Here is a 17,027-nt window from a genome sequence, read left to right as displayed (position 1 = left end):
AAAGCTTTATTTTGACCTGAAACTATAATAACAATGATAGTTCACCTTCACATTCACCTATGCCTTTGTCTGTTGAACTGTTGGGGCACCTTTTGCCTTGATTAGAATTTCTTTCAACGACATTCTTTTATTTTGTTTTCTCATCCCTTTGTCTGTCTGCCTCTTCCTATTTTTCCCGATACTGTTCCCTGAAGGAAGGTCTTTGCGAGCCCTGATGACCTTGTCATATGGCCATAATTTTTGGCTTTCCTTTTTTTTCCCAAATATGTAGTGGTTTGAATTCCAGGCTAAGATAATAATTCTGGTACCCACCCTGCTTGGCAGTTTGTAGCATTAGGCTTTGGTCAACATGAAGAGATATTGGTTTGAAAAATACATAGCGTTAATCTTCTCTGCATTTTTATCTTGGACTAAAACTCTTTCAAAGTTAACATTGACCTGTTCAGCACATTAAAGATCAATACAAAATGAATCCTCTAGTCGTAAGTTTATGTGCATCTGTATAACGCATGTGTACAAGACATAGGACAAGTGGCTGAAGGTATGGCTGCCGATCCAAAAGTCCTAATGGCCTACATCCGTATTGGAGACACTGTAAATGTTATTTCTGAATATTGAGGTTGGCTACACATGCCCCACGTAAACCATGAACTTAAATAAGAACTCCCCCTAAAGACCTTTTATTAACTTTTGAATTGATGATAATTTTCAATTAATTAAGATCTCTTCACGTTAACTTTTTTGAGGGTAGAGGAGGCGGGTGAAGAAGGGGGGGGGGGAGCAGCGTCTAAAGTTTCCAACTTTTTCTCCAAGCGTTAAAACAGAAGTTAAGTACTTTTATATGTCAGTGTTGATGTAGCAATCAATGAGTTAACACGATTTATGACCCTCTTACTTCTCTATTAAAGTCTTTCCCATGCTATGAACTAGTTTGATTGATTTCACCATTTAGACCTAGACTATGGTTTACAAGGAGTCATTGCATCATTGATACTATTTATTAAAATACCTGTTTAGTAATTTTTGTTGTAACCAAATGAATTAAAATGAAGGCGTCATGTTTTACATGTTGAAGTGACATATACTTACATTCTCCAAAAGTAAGTTAAGTTCCCCTTTCAGACCTTACGATCTATAGGGGCAGATGACGTAAAGGTCATTTTTATTTTATGGCCTACGGCTAATGAGAGTGTCATATGGCCAGCATGACAACCAACCGCCTGTACTTTTCACTAACTAATGCCAGGTACCAATTAAAGCTGGGTGGATTCGGTTGCGCCCTAAAAATCCTGAAACTCAAAATCCAAGTCTTCACCGAGATTCGAACCCGAGACCGGAAGCTAAGCGCTTTAACACTCAGCCATCTGTCTCCAAATTTACATTTTACAGGGACGATTCTAGTCATCCTGTTTCTATCTCTACATTTACAAAAGACATTCCACTGAATGTTGAACACTCTATTCAGTAACGACTTCTTTGTCAACTTTAAATGACCTCTGAGTGCCACAATGAGCTATGGTTGCGGACGTAACGTAAAACTTGTTTAAAACAGTATTCGCTTATGTTTTAAGCCAGTGATGCTCAACCTAATTCGACCTGCGGGCCATTTTAACTTTCGAAACGCGTGTCGCGGGCCACATCAACAAAAAAGGTACGAAAAATGAAATCAAAATTCACCTGAAACTATTTGAAACTATTGGATCTAGTACTTACATTAATTAATGGGATAGTTAAAGCCTATCATTTTTTACGCGTCTTAAAATAGTTTCATTTCTCTACTTAAAATGTGAGCAACATTTTAGCTAACTTTATTACCAACTTATTTTCTTGTCTCTTTTCGGTAAATATTTTCATCGGTCCTCCAATCTCTAGGCGTAGTTTAACCAATCTTTTAGACGCGGCTCAAACCAAGAAGGCCTTTATATTTGTTTTACAATGTCGCTATACGTGTTTTTTTTTTGTTTGAAACAGCCAGCCTCTCTTTACAAAACAAATATGTTGGCTTATTATCATGTTCCACAAAAAAAGATCCATTCTCTTTTCCTGGTAGATTCTACATTCAGAGTTCCACTTCAGAAACTCGTAATCGCCCACTCGTTAAAGGTCATGTATCAATCCATCACAGAAACAGTGAGGGCCCTAACGAAGGTAAAAATACATTTACAACTATTTTAAAGGGGGAGGATTATCTACTTTTGTGCCGATGCTTCGGCGGGCCGGATGGAACAACATCGCGGGCCGGTTATGGCCCGCGGGCCGTACTTTGGGCATCACTGTTTTAAGCTATTTTGTGATCTATCTTCCGCTCCTTAAAGATTTCACATCAACTGAAGATTGGAGTGTCCAAATAAGTACTCCTCCGTATTTGTTTCTCGCTTGTATGTAATGCAGTTTCGATATTAGTTTGAATATCAAGTTTCAAAGAATCAAACACGACATATTTTCACATCCATTATTTCATTTTTTTAAACAACTATTAAATGGATTGATTCCCAATCAGTACTGCAAATCTAATGTCTATCTAACTTCCGCTAAGTGGTATAAAGTTATGTAACAACCATATGTTGTTGGAAGTTACTGGTTAATAAAAGCCGAGGAGTCCAGCTCCGGTAACCCTAACGTGACGTTTAGATGGGAAAGTCCAGTGGTGGAACGGAATAAGCTACTGACGGGTAGAGGAGCCAGGCCTACGTCGGGTTACCTTGGATGAGTTAAGGTTTTCTTGTTGATTTTTTCCCTCGGTATGAAGGAGCGTAGGATATAACGGTTACCGTGCGTCGTGTACATGTGGCTCGACCCAACCCATTAGTGGATGCTACCATTGTACACAGTGTACAGGACTTGGGGGGAAGAGCTCACGGTCCACGTTTGTCCTCTGGATAAAATCCTTTCCGACGGTAAACGGGATAATATGACACCTTCGACGCCGATTACTTACGGAATTTATCGAAAGTTAACAAAAGCATCTTCTAGGCTGCTATTTTTGTTTGTTTGGTGGAGGGGGAAAATTTCGCTCCTATTCTAATAAACTCTTCCAGTGGCGGTGTCAAGTATGTTTTTGGGGAGGAAACATTAATGGGAAATGCAAAACTCTTTCTCTGTGTGTGTGTGTGTTATGTTGTCAGCCAAGTCACCAACTGACTTTTGTTGTTCCAAGAGCTAGCAGTCTCCGAGTTGAGATAACTGGATATTGACTTCTCCCGGAAGTCTTTCAAATGGCTCAAAAGTTACAAACTCAAGACCAACTTGTGCGCGTGTGTGTGTGTTGTTGTTTTAATTCTACACAATTCATCAGGATCATCCAAATAACAATTACTTTCAAGAACTGTCCAGTTTAAGCAGCGACTTTGAGAAAGTGGATGTCGAGAAGTGGCTGTTTGACATTCAAGATTAAACCAACTTGATTTGGTCAACTACCATTGACCGTTTTCTGCTGAACCAGCATCGAGCGCCCCTAACCTTAACCGCCACTTTATTAACACCCCAAACTTTACTACCACTGAGCGCAACTTTCTCAACTATAGATATCACTGAGCACCCCCTCCTTTTTGTACCCTGCTCAAACACCCTGTGTGTGCACCACCACATCCCCGAGTTTAGAGTTTAAGTGTTTTATAATATGCTCATCTTATTATTATTATTATTACTATTGTCAATATAATTCTTATAGAAACTGCTGCCAAATATGATATTCCGAAATTAAAACCGACATTTTTCATAGAGCGTCTATAAATGTAAATTACCTGGCAATAATAAGATTAAACTGTTTTGTATTTTTATTTACCAGCTTATTGTTATGAGCTTAATAGATAAATGATTCATCACTTTTTAGGACTTAAAATAGAATTAAATAAGGTACAATTTTTCGGGTCTAAAATTGATTAGTACTATGTCATTATGGTTACCATTTAAATGTAGAATGAGCCCTAAATTATCTATCCTCCAGATCTTCTGCAAAAGAAGTCAAGTGATGGTTTTATACGATCTAATTTGTTTATTTTAACAAATGAGTAATGAGGATGTCAATTATGCTAAACCATGTCAGACATCAAGATGCTTTGAGACCTGGTTCCACGCTACTCAATCCTTCCTAATGTATAATTAGGTCGTCTCTCGTACTAGTCATATTAATAAGCGTCCATATATGACATCTAATTGATCTAATAATTACATTGTTACCTCCCTCTCCAAAAAAAAAACCAACAACTTTGTTTTATGTAAGGCCGAGTCGCTGGGCTTATTTCTTTGTTTAGGAAATGTTTACAATAATAATACAAAAGTCAATGTTCCTGCATATGACTTCTGACAAATTCGACTAAATATCTGCTGAGTGGCCTCTGTGGTGAATACGCTCGCTCCCGTTTAACTCTTGATAGCCGACCAATTAACCTAAAAGCATGCCTGTCATTACCATTTCTCTCCGAAATTGTACAATATAGTGCAGAACTATAAGCACTTCCTGAAAAGAAAAAACTAGACCATGAAGTTTTAACACAAAGGGGAAAAAAGGCATGTAACTAGACGCACACTTCAGGACGCTAAAGCAGATACTAACTTCAGAAACCAATTGAGGATCTACGGATGTACAGGGGAGGGACGATGAAGCTCCTTAGAGAGTCAAGTTATCACCCTTGACAATGATATTTCCGTAATGATGAGTTTTAGAGAAGAGTAAAACGCCGTCTGATTGGTTGAAGTTTTCCCCTGAGATTTGTACCGGTGTTCTGTTTTGTTTTTCCTACTGAAATCGTTATCAGCTGGAGTTGATATTCTGTTTTCAATGAGGCTTGAGTTTCTTTTGATGGTGACTTGTCCTCGTGGCCAGGGAGATAGGGGGTTGACTTGGTGGACTAACGGACTTGATGACATCTTCACATCTCTTAGAACGGCTACACAGTTAATGCCCTTGGAGATTGAAGAGTAGTGATGAAACGCACTCGCACACCTACGAGGTTTAGTGAAGAAACATTGAAACAATCTGAATACCAAATATTGCAAAAAATATAGTCCCATAAGACGAAAGCATCTGTATACCAAGTATTGCAAAAATATGTTCCCATAAGATAAAAAACATCTGATTACCAAAAATTGCAAAAATGTGTTCCCGTAAGATGAAAACATTTGTATACCAAGTATTGAGACATTTGTTCACATAAGATAAATACATCTGTGTAACAAAAATTGCAAAGACTATGTTCCCATTAGATGAAAACATCTGGTTACCAATTAGTGCAAATACAGGTTCTCGTAAAACACGTTAAAAATCTGGCAAAATAAAAATGACAAATAATGCAGGTCACCAGCCACCAAGTATAAGTATATCAGAAGTACGGCAAAAGACGGCCATGTTGTTCTTTTAAAGTTCCAGGTAGTCGATTGTAACCAAACCTTTTCATTTCATGTTGCCTGTAACTTATTGGTCGAGTAGCAAAGCTCTTGGTTTCAGCACTGAGAGGTCTCGAGTTCGATTCCTGTGAAGACTGGGATTTTGAACTTCGGTATTTGAAGACGTCCCTGAGACTACCGAACTTTAGTGGGTACCGGACATACTATGAGGAAGTAAGGGCAGTTAATGGTTGTGCTTGCCACATGACACATTGGTTAACCATAGAAACATATTAGCTTTCCATGAATTGCTCCCATAGATGGCTAGGTCTGAAAGAGACAACTCTACCTGTAGCTTCGTAACGAAACACTGTAGCAGTTCATGTTTACACAAAAATCAATTAAAAAAAAAACTTTTCGTGCAATTAAAAAAAAAATCTTTCATGATCTCGAGAGCTCGGTACATTCTAATGTCCCCTTTCAGTTTTCCCTTTCAGTGCAAGTCCAGACAATCTCCGCTTTCCACTACACTGTAGCCTACACACACACACATACGCACGCACGCGCTCACACACAACAAGTAGTTAAACTTGGCAGACCCCAACAAAAGTCGAAGGCAGTGAATTGTAGACTATAGGCAACACCTGACATAAGAGAATATTTTATAGCCCAAGTTGTACAATGTAGTGGCATGCCTCGAACAATGGAGGCACCAGCCATAAACTGAGATGTGCGTCATGGGAAGACAGTGTGAAGTCTTCCTTGAATCAAGGGAAACAATTTTTCTTTTTCCGTTAGCGCTGTTTCTACCCCCCCCCCTCCGAGTATTCTGGAACCTCTCACGAACGTTCTAACATTGTCTAGACTCTATACATTGGACTTGAACTGAGCCTTGAAGGGACCGTTTATGCAAAGTGGGCATTTTCATTTGTTGATTATTTCGTTACTAATGTGCCGAACGAATTCGCCCTAATGGAAACAAGTTTTACAAAAAAAATACTTTAAAAAAAAAGAGACTATTCCTTCTGTATGAAGCTGATGATATTTTTCTCCCCGATTTCCCCCCTCCTTACGAGCCCCCCCCCCCCCCCCCAACAATCTTGATTTAGCGTATTTATGAATCTACCCAGAACCAGGGTATATAAAATTATAATGATAGGCCTCTAGATCTAGACTTTGAAGCCGGCGCGCAAAATATTCTTGAATATCTAATAATTTATTAAACTCTTGAAACGCTGTTCAAGATAAAGATTTTCTAGTCCTCTAGCTAAGTATTTTTTTTTAATACTTTTAAAAATTATAACAGTCCAACTAGATTTTTCACATTGTGGCCAACGATCTCGTGATTCTTTCGCAACGATATACATCTACTGTGTAATTTCTAGGAAAATCGTTTGAGCCGTTTTCGAGAACTGTGCCCAGGTTGCATTTGTTTCCAGGATCCAGGTTCCATTTGTTTCCAGGATTCAGGTTCCATTTGTTTCCAGGATCCAGGTTCCATTTGTTTCCAGGATTCAGGTTCCATTTGTTTCCAGGATTCAGGTTCCATTTGTTTCCAGGATTCAGGTTCCATTTGTTTCCAGGATTCAGGTTCCATTTGTTTCCAGGATTCAGGTTCCATTAGTTTCCAGGATCCAGGTTCCATTTGTTTCCAGGATTCAGGTTCCATTAGTTTCCAGGATCCAGGTTCCATTTGTTTCCAGGATTCATGTTCCATTTGTTTCCAGGATCCAGGTTCCATTGGTTTCCAGGATTCAGGTTACATTTGTTTCCAGGATTCAGGTTACATTTGTTTCCAAGATCCAGGTTCCATTTGTTTCCAGGATTCAGGTTCCATTTGTTTCCAGGATCCAGGTTCCATTTGTTTCCAGGATTCAGGTTCCATTTGTTTCCATGATCCAGTTTCCATTTGTTTCCAGGATTCAGGTTTCATTTGTTTCCAGGATTCAGGTTCCATTTGTTTCCAGGATTCAGGTTACATTTGTTTCCAGGATTCAGATTCCATTTGTTTCCATAAATGTGCGACCTGAATTGTAATCTTAAGATCTGTTAAGAAAAATCATTTGGATCAGGGAGTGAATAAGAGACGATCGTAGTCCATTCAAAAATATGTTTTAATTCAAAAGTAATTAAGACATAAGTTTCGCCACCGTAAGAGATATTTAGACATGATTAGTTCCCAGAAGTCTAGCGACCCAAAGCTGACACAACTGATAGACACGCCCATGACATCGCCCGTCACGTGATCGCATTGTCCTTATTTCATTTTTGTTTTGTGTTGACTTGTTATTGAAAGCCCAGCTCTCGGTCCGGCGATCTTCTATTCAAACTGCGTGTTAATTGTTAGTTCACTGTGTCTTAAAGAGATCATCTCATGAATCCTAACCTTACAACACAAGACCTTTTACTGGAGGCGGTATATGGACCGGGGGGGGGGTTCCAACAAATAACAACAAATAACAAAGGCAAGTGTAGTGGACCTACAATACTAAGTTAGACTACACCAAAGATTTGACAAAAAAAAAAAAAAAAAGAAAGGATGCCATCCTAACCACTTTTGTCACCAGGACTGTAAATATTGTTGATGCTTGAGGGGCTAAGTTATTGCAAGGGAGCTAATCTATTGACTCTAGTACGTAGTGGTTAGAGCACCGAAGGAACGGGACGAGCAGTGGTGACCTACTGGTGATTCAACATGTATTTTACAAGGAATTTCTTGTCTCTATACGACCGTTCGCAGGTCGTTGGCATGTCGACAATAGAGAGTAGAGAAAAAAAAGTATAAGAAATGACTGCATAGAATTACGACTGACACAAAGTCTATTTTTAAACTCATGTGTGTGTGTGTGTGTCTGTTGGCGAGCGCATTGTTCCCATGTCAGAACAGTTGACATCACAACTTTCACAAACAGCAACAGGGGAAGACCAGTCAGAGAGCAATAAAGTTCTATAACTCTGCTGGCCACAGGTGGAAACATTTCATGAACCCAATAAAAGAAACAAAACACAAAAAAAAATACATTCCATTCCCTGAACTAGTCCGACCCGTCGTAAAACAGACCATATGGCCTATGTCTTGGAGGTGGGAACAGATTGGTAAGGTCGTTACAGAAATGCTTAAATTTATGTCCCAAAGACTTGTCTCCATAAGAATAATCCGAGCATTACTTGTACGTAACAATGCCTGGGTCAATATTGATCTTCCATCCCCCCCCCCAACTTTCTAGTCCAGTCCACTAATGAACCGTGGAAGATGTTTGTGTGTCAAGTCAAGAAGTGACCCAAAACAAAAGATGGCCAAAGACTGGTAGCTTGTTTTGAAAACATGGTTTTGTTGTTCTCTTGACTTCCACTTACAAACTGAACTAGTAAATCAATGTTAGTGAACTGTTAGGGTTATTACACCTACAATGCTAGAAGGGTGTTGAAGTATGGCAGGAAATTATTGATGTAATTAGTGTTAAGTTCTAAACAAATTTATTGCAGTAGAAACGTGGATTTGTAAAAGATAACAAAAGTGTTGCACTAACACCCCGCTCCACATCGTAGGATATGCCACATTTTTGTTTAGTTCTATGCAATAATGTAGCTGATTTCAGTGACGCTCTTAAGTGGAAAATCCGCTATTAATTTTGTGTGTCTGTCGGTCTGTCACGCTTAAATCACCAAAAAACAGAAAAGCTATAGGCAATCTGATTTCAACTTATTTTGTGTCTTGCAAAGTTTAGCTGGGTTTTTTTTTTTATTGTTTTTTTTTTTTTAAATTCATGCAAGTATTTGTTTTCTTAAAAAAACACCTTTTTTAAAACAATAGCCTACATAAATGTAAGGGAGACAATATTTTAAATATATACAAACCATTGCGTATACTTTGTTGCAACATTTGTACATTTGGTTTTACCAATTATCAAATATTATTAATATATTACTTTTGTGTTTTCTGTTATATTGTTTACTAACAGTTAACACAAAGTTTATAAATTATTTGTTTAAAAAATCTAATAATGCACATTACATGTACAAATCTGTACCCATTTTATAAATGAAATTTAGTATGCTGTTGTGTTGGGAATACACACAAAGATACAATTCACAATGTCGAAAATTACATTACAAATATCTTATCTTTCAGACCACAAACTTATGTCTAGGACTACATTGTGCATGTATTGTTAGTATTAAACAGAAACTGTAATTCCTTTCTGGAAGTCCCAGACTTCTCCATGCCCTGATCATTAAACTCTGCACAGTTCTCTCTTTAACCCGAAATAAATGTCCCCCCACGTCAATCAGACCAAGCAAACTTCTGTACAAGGATTAAAGCTCCTGATTTGGACTAGTCTACACAATAATTATTTAAAAATAGGATGGTGTAACTACACCCTTGCCCCATGTTGCCCCATGTTGCCCCAATTACCATAACGTATGTCTTCCTCCCCCACCCGCCTCACCTCAGCTTGTAAACTTTAAATCTGGAGCGTTGGTTTAAGGAGGGCCTTTGACGAGGTAGTGTAGTGTGAGGGGTGATAGCTAGCAGGTTAGCAGTTTCAAATTAGAAAAAAAAATCTAGGCAAGACTTTAATTAATTTTCAAGCTGCTTTCTCTGGAGACAATTACTCTCAGTGAAATGGTCAATCTTAGCCTTGGTTTCGTATTCAATGTCGATGTCTGGCTAGTATGTACGGCTTTTAATAAAAAAAAAAAAATCAATCTTTTGTTCACATTGTTTATAGTTTGTGTCAACTGGTCATGTTAATCTGGTTATGTTCTGTTTTTTTTTTTTGGCTATTTTTTCGTGTGCATGTACATATAGGTACTTACAAAAGTAATATGTGTCGAAGTATGTATTATAACTAGCAAGACCGGATTTACCACAGCGAAAGCCTGTGCAGCCCTCACGCTTATAGCGGGCTTCTACATTTCAAAAATAGAAAGCTTTTAACAAAATATTAAATAATATAAGAAAATAATGGAAATGAAATTTAGAATGACTTTATTTGATGGATTTAGATTTCTTAATATTATTAAGGGCATTTCTATTGAAGCCTAAAGAGGACAAGAACCTCCACCTATAATCCTACCCAGAGCGTCCACTTTCTAAACTCCGGCATTGATAAGTAACATTACAATAAAATAATGATTATTTCTCTTATAAGACGCAAACATCGAAGTCTCGAGTAGCGAAAACCTAAACACCAAAATATCACTTAAAAAATACAAGTTTATTTTATTACCCCACCCCCTCCCCTTTCGAACCTTTTTTAATTGCCAATTGCAATATGCATTGAAATATTTTCTAAACTAAATCTGGTAACACAATAACCAATTTTACAATCGGAATACAGCAAACAGTCACACTAGTGTTGGTGTAGTAGCCTATATACTGTAAATGTCACCTAAAAATAGACCCGGCCACTGGCTGAAGATATTGCAGTGCAATAGAAACATTAAGGTCTATAAATTATTGAAACCGGCTTTAAGATCAGAGCAATGTGTGATTTGTAAAACAAAGTGAATTAAGTGCAAGGGGCTTTTTCTGCTGAAGATGTTCAGTACGGTAGATTACTGAAAACTTGACCCTATAGCCAAGACATATCAACATTTTTGTTTAAAGAAATGTACAGCTCTTCGGAAAAGATATACAAGATATCAACTGTTGCAGTGTTTCTCAAAATTTAACTAGTGATTCCCCCTTTCCTCAACCAAATGAACATTCACAATTTCCCTTTCCTAGATGGCTAAAAACTTCCTCTACCTTTTATTTTTAGACAGCTCGGGGTTCTGGGGTATCACTGTAAGCATGTGCTTGCTTTCTGAAGTTCAGAAATTCATTTTCCTGGCGTCTCCAACTTTTCAAGTCAACTTAAGTTACACTTTAGTTTGTAACGGGTCTGTTTGGTTTAGGTAAAGATGTCAACTGCACGACGGTTAGTTTGAAGTAAGAAAGACGGACAGACTCTTGAATCACATTGATGAACACATATTGAAATGTATTTCTGAATAGAATGTTTTGAATCACATTTGGTGAAGATGCCTCTCGCAACAAAAAAAAAAAAAATTAGAAAAATCCAACTTAGAATATGAAGCAAAGTCACTTTCTTAATAATTTAATTTCTAAACATTGTTAATTACTAGATTAATTTTCAAATAGGGAATTAAAACTATATATATATATATGTGTATATTAGCTTTTTATATATAGCGCCACTTTTATGCTCATAGCATGTCCAGAGCGCTTTGGCCAAATCTCATTTGTGAACCAATGAAAATCGCATTCGCGTTCACATTATGACAGCGCGTTTTCGGAGGGGAGGGGAGGTAGAGTAGGCGCCTCACTGTTTCAAAGACGATGTTGTCTCCGTTCCTAGATCTATTCAATCTATTCTGTTTTCTTTCTCACTCAATCCTTGTCGTTACAACACACTGACATTTCATTGTTCCAATGATATTGTTTTGTACTTGAAGCCCATTAATTAGAATCAACATTATAATACAAATAAATAACTTAGCAAAAAAAAAATCTTTTAACAAGCCATTCAGAAACATAACAGACTTGGTTAGGACTTGACAGCACAAAAAAAAGAAAGGTCCTACGGGTCATATGAGTAAAATCTCCAACACAGTCAATAAAGATTTGACCCTTACCCACACCTAAATGTATCTAGATCTACATCTACTTTAGTGTTTAAAAAAAACAACGTTAATGTGGATAAAAAAAATATATCCATTGAAAATCTTGTTGGATTTATATAGGAAAAAAAGGGTGAGTTTCTTATTTAGGTTTAAAATATCATCTTTTTGACCAAACAGATTTTTAAACTATCTATAAAACGAAGTTTATTGTCCAATATATTTATATAGATAGATTTAATATATTGTTTTTATAATGCTGTATTGATTCATACCCATAAATTATGCGATTATATTTTTTTAATATATAGCCTTCTTCTCTATTGTTAATATTTTTCGGACTTTTCAATATTTTCAGTCCTATAAAAGTCTTAGGATAAAAAAACTATGGTATTGACTACACTTGAAGGAGGGAAGCCATAAAAGCTTTTAACATCTATCTGTCACCTTCTTTGTTGAGCTTCGTTTTGATTGACTGTAATACCCCAAGTTATTAGCTGCTTTTTTTTTTGTGTGTGTGTGCACTCTGGACGACTGGCGGATGTGACGTATTTAGTGGTAGCTCACCAACAGGGATACAAAAATGTAACTTTCAGTCAATTATCTTTGTCAATGTATCGAAATGTAAGCGTCATTGTCTGCTCTGAATTACAATACAGACATTAATCTTATGCTTTTATATTTGTCTCTCTGAATTACAGACATCACTCTTTGTTAGCTCAGAAATGTATCTATATTGAGACTTTAATCTTTGTCTGCTCTGAATAACTTTGCAGACCTCAATCTTTGTTAGCTCTGAATCACAATAAAGATTGTCTGCTCTGAATTACAGACTTCAATATTTTTTGCTCAGAACTTTATCTATATAGAGACTTTAATCTTTTTCTCTGAATTACTTTGCAGACATGGATGTCTCTCCCATACAAAGCATGGGCGTAGCCAGGGGGGGGGTTCTTGGGGTTCAAACCCCCCCCGAAATGAAATCCCCCCCCCCCGGGGGACGGAATTAAGTGACTGATTTTTGCTTTCATTTTATTTATTTAGGTGAGATTTTAATACTAAATCATCACTTACCACAGCACAGCCGAGGCAGTTTTGAGTTAAAAACCCTCTACCAGGGGGTTTTGAGTTTAAATCCCCCTACCAGGGTGTTTTGAGATTTTAAAAAAAAAAAACCTATCAGGGGGTTTTGAGATACAAATCCCTCTACCAGGGGGCTTTGAGTTTAAAACCCCCTACAGGGGGTTTTGAATTTTAAACCCCCTACCAGAGGTTTTTGCAGTTAAATCCCCCTCTTCTATAAAACAAAACAAAAAAAATGAAAACAACAATCCCCAAATTCCAACAGCACAGTTGAGGAAGATTTTGATTTTAAAACCCCATCCAAAATTTACGATAACCCCATCTTCAATATAAAAAAAAGCAAATTACACACTCAAAATTCTATGAGCGTAGCCAAAGGGGTTTTGAGTTTAACCCCCCTCCCCCTTCCAGTTAGGGTTTGAAGCTAAAAAGTACCTCTTCAATATAAAAAAAAAGCAAATTACACACTATAAAATCTATGAGCGTAGCCAAAGGGGGTTTTGAGTTTAAATCCCCCTCCTCCAGATGGCTTTTTCTTTAAAGTTAAAAACCCCTCCAGATGGTTTTGAGTTTAAAATTCCCCCTACAGAGCGTTTAGAGTTGAAAACCTCTCTCTTCAATATTATTTTAAAGCAAACTACAGTCACCAAATTCTATGATCGTAGCTAAATGGGGTTTTGAATTAAAAACAAAACAAAAAAAAACTCCAGAAATTTCTTAGTGTAATGCACAAATTATAAGACAAATTTCCTTACGGATAATAAAGATTATTATTATTATTATTATTTGACGAAAAAACTTTCCTTATCGATATAAAATCTAAAGCGAAATACAGGCATGTAATTCCAAGAGCGTAGTCAAGAAAGGTTACAAATTTCTACCAGTGGCTTGGGCTCCATTAATTAAGTGTGAATAGTCTTCTGCCGAAATTGAAAATCATTAAATGTGTCTCAACAAAGATGGCTAAGACAGATTTTAGGAGTCAGTCATAGAGATCGGGTCTAAATCAAAGAAATCATATGCCGAACTGGGAGTCGAATCCTTAGTAAGGTTGTGACAGAGCGTCGCATGAGGTTTTGCGGGACATGTTTTCCGACAAAATGAATTACGCAAAATAAGAGTTGCGGAAACAGCTTGCCGGAAAATGCGTCGAACGGCGCGAGAGGGGCTAAGTCAGTAAGAATAGCACATTAGGTTTTTGAAATAAAACTTTTTAATAGCAAGATAATGCACTGTAGATACCTCAGAATATGCATTTTGTTGGCTTTAAATACCAGAAATAATGCTCGGCGACGGGGCTTCGCCCCGCGCTGGGGGAGCGCTGCGAACTCCCCCAAACCCCCTTGCTAGCAAGGGCGGGGAGTCTACAATAAACAATAAACGTCTTCCGAAAGGGTCAGAATGTAATAAAGATTAATTATGTACACACACACACACATATATATATATATAATTCTTTTTCGCGGGGGGGGGGGGGGGGGAGGTCGGGGGGGGGGGCAAAACCCTCCCCGAAAAAAAATCCTGGCTACGCCCATGATACAAAGTATCTATTGTCAGCGATATTACTAGAATTCAATCACAAACGGGGCCTGATGGCTGAGAGATAAAGTGCTTGGCTTCCAAACATTGGAGGTCTCGGGTTCCAATCTTGGCTTGCATTTTGAACTTTGAGATTTTTTTTGTAACGCTCCTGTGTCTGCCTAACAGTACTGGTTACCTAACATTAGTTTGGGAAAGTATTGGCGGTGGGTCGATGTGCTGGCCACATGACACCCTTATTGCCATAGAGACAGATGCCGTTTAGTTCGTCTGACCTATAGATACTTCGCTATTAATTTTATTTCACTTTAGTTTAATAACTCGTACATTCGGGGGCCGTTAAAAGCGGAGAAAAATGTCTTAATAAACATTGAATATAATTTGTGTTGATGGTAATGTCGTAATTGATCTAGTCAAAGGGAGGTTATTCATTTATTACAAATCTCTGAGTTTCTTTTTGTTTTATTGCATTGATGAGTCTTAAACTCAGGACGCATATTCTACTATTGGGTCTAACCAATTAATGCAAGTATTTCTCTTAGTGGACTATTGCATCTAAGGGGATAGCTATCAATAGTTAGCTTTTCGGTGACTGCGTCAAACAGAATACAGAAGGATTGATAAGCTATGTATTTAAAAGTATACATGATAATTTAATTTCCATGCTATAATTTGAGACTCGTTCAAATATTTCTTCACGAAGCTATCAGAACAATGTCTCAACAGTGTGCTGAATAGGTATTGAAGTAGAATAACAAACAAACAAGGAAATTAACATATTCATCAAAAAAACTCATTTCCCAGAGTCACGGAGTTCGCCACCCCCTCTCCCCTTTCCACTCTTTTAAATAAAATGATATCTCAAAATCTGGAGTAAAGAGACTCTCCAAAGCTTGGTGTTTTAGTTTGCGTGTGTGTGTGTGTGTGAGTGTGAGTGGGAAGCCGTGTGGCGGGGAGGCAACGAGCCCCCTTATCACCCAGGAGGTAATTGTCGACCATGGTTTGTGAGAAAAAATAGACAATGTATAAGAAGCTGAGAACAGAAGACTAGAGAAACGTGGAGATAACTCTCAAAGTTTAACAGGTGTCATGTGTGGGTTGTTGCCCTTGAAGAGGGCTTCAGGTGTTTTTGGGTTTTGATATTGGCGGGATGTCGTGTCGTCTTCTGTTTTTGGCGCAGCTATTCACCGTAGATTGCAATCCTGTTTAAGTTAGTGCAGAAACCAAGATTGTTATGTCCTTGTTCAAACCAGCATGGGAAAAGCAGAAGGCAAGGGTTCAGACCCAGACCAGTCGTGACATAGGCAAAAGTGCATGCCCCTCCACTCATGCAGCCAGCCTGTCGTATAGACTACATTTCTTTATGAGATCTCATTTTTTTTAAAATTCATTCATTAAAAATGTTAAATTGTATTATGCCTAAATCTCCCCCCCCTTTTTTTTCACCCTAAAACTTACACACTCGACTAAAGTTTGCGTCAATGTATTAAATTATAATAAGATTAAATTTGCATCAGTTTTCTGTCTTCTTGGGCTTCATAGTTTTGAACAAAGTTGAGCAGAAAAAAAAAACTTCCAACATGGTGGACAAAAAAAATATAAGTGGCCACTTTTTGGTGTCTCTGGTGTACACAATAATAGAAGTTACTGATAGACTCTGTTTGAAATACGTTTATAGTAGTACCAACTGTAGCACTGCACAGTCATTAGTACCAACTGTAGCACTGCACAGTCATTAGTACACCTGTAGCACTGCACATTAATGATTCTATTAGTACACCTGTAGCACTGCACATTGCTTAGAGATAGTCTTTGATTCAAAATCATACGTAGGACAATAAAAGAAAATTGAGATCCAATGAAGTAAATACAGCGATAAGGCCAGCTATATGTCTTGTATGTTATCGTCTTCTCAACGTTAGGATCAGACTCCGCAGCAAATCTTTTTGAGTTTAAGAGAAATGAGTTATGTTTAACTTTGCCCATGCATAAAATGTGTAAATAATGCGTTTCATCTCTTATTTTCAAATCACTAACAGAAATCAAATAGGTCAGAGGGGAGTGTCTTCTCTGGTTGCCATGGAAACAGTTAGCAAGCAGACCAATCACCTGTCACCAGACAAACCCATTGAAAGTAAAACCAGCTTCTGTGCCTTCAGACCCTGGCTGACAGAGCCGCACAGACATGATGCTGCAAAGAAAGGTATAAGAGTTCAGCCTCATTGTCAGGGCTGTTTGGGACCTTGTGTATTGATTGCAATAACTGTCACAAAGCCGTTTCTCCCTCTCTTCTTTCCCCCCCCCCTCTCTCTCTCTCTCTCTCTCTTCCTCTTTCTCTTATTTCAGAGTGAAACAAAAAAGATTAATTTTATTTGTTTTTAACGCAGCTTACTTAACACCAATGTATTTTGAATCAAATTAATGGCAACATGTGATCTTCTTTGATTGAT

The 17,027-nt window shown here is 37.7% G+C and overlaps 1 protein-coding gene across 2 annotated transcripts in view; it reads left to right on the top strand.

Annotated features, from left to right (window-relative positions):
• The window catches only part of LOC106059731 (uncharacterized), a 62,543-nt gene that overhangs the window by 22,390 nt on the left and 23,126 nt on the right, over positions 1 to 17,027 (top strand). For both annotated transcript variants that reach the window (XM_056040074.1, XM_056040073.1), the window contains one exon: positions 16,617 to 16,780. In XM_056040074.1, the coding sequence (XP_055896049.1) occupies positions 16,657 to 16,780 (124 nt within the window). In that variant the 5' untranslated portion in view covers positions 16,617 to 16,656. The remainder of the gene's footprint in view (positions 1 to 16,616; positions 16,781 to 17,027) is intronic.

The sequence above is a fragment of the Biomphalaria glabrata genome, chromosome 9, assembly GCF_947242115.1.
Source record: "Biomphalaria glabrata chromosome 9, xgBioGlab47.1, whole genome shotgun sequence".
Classification (NCBI taxonomy): domain Eukaryota; kingdom Metazoa; phylum Mollusca; class Gastropoda; family Planorbidae; genus Biomphalaria; species Biomphalaria glabrata.
This window is presented reverse-complemented; position numbering and strand designations above follow the sequence as displayed.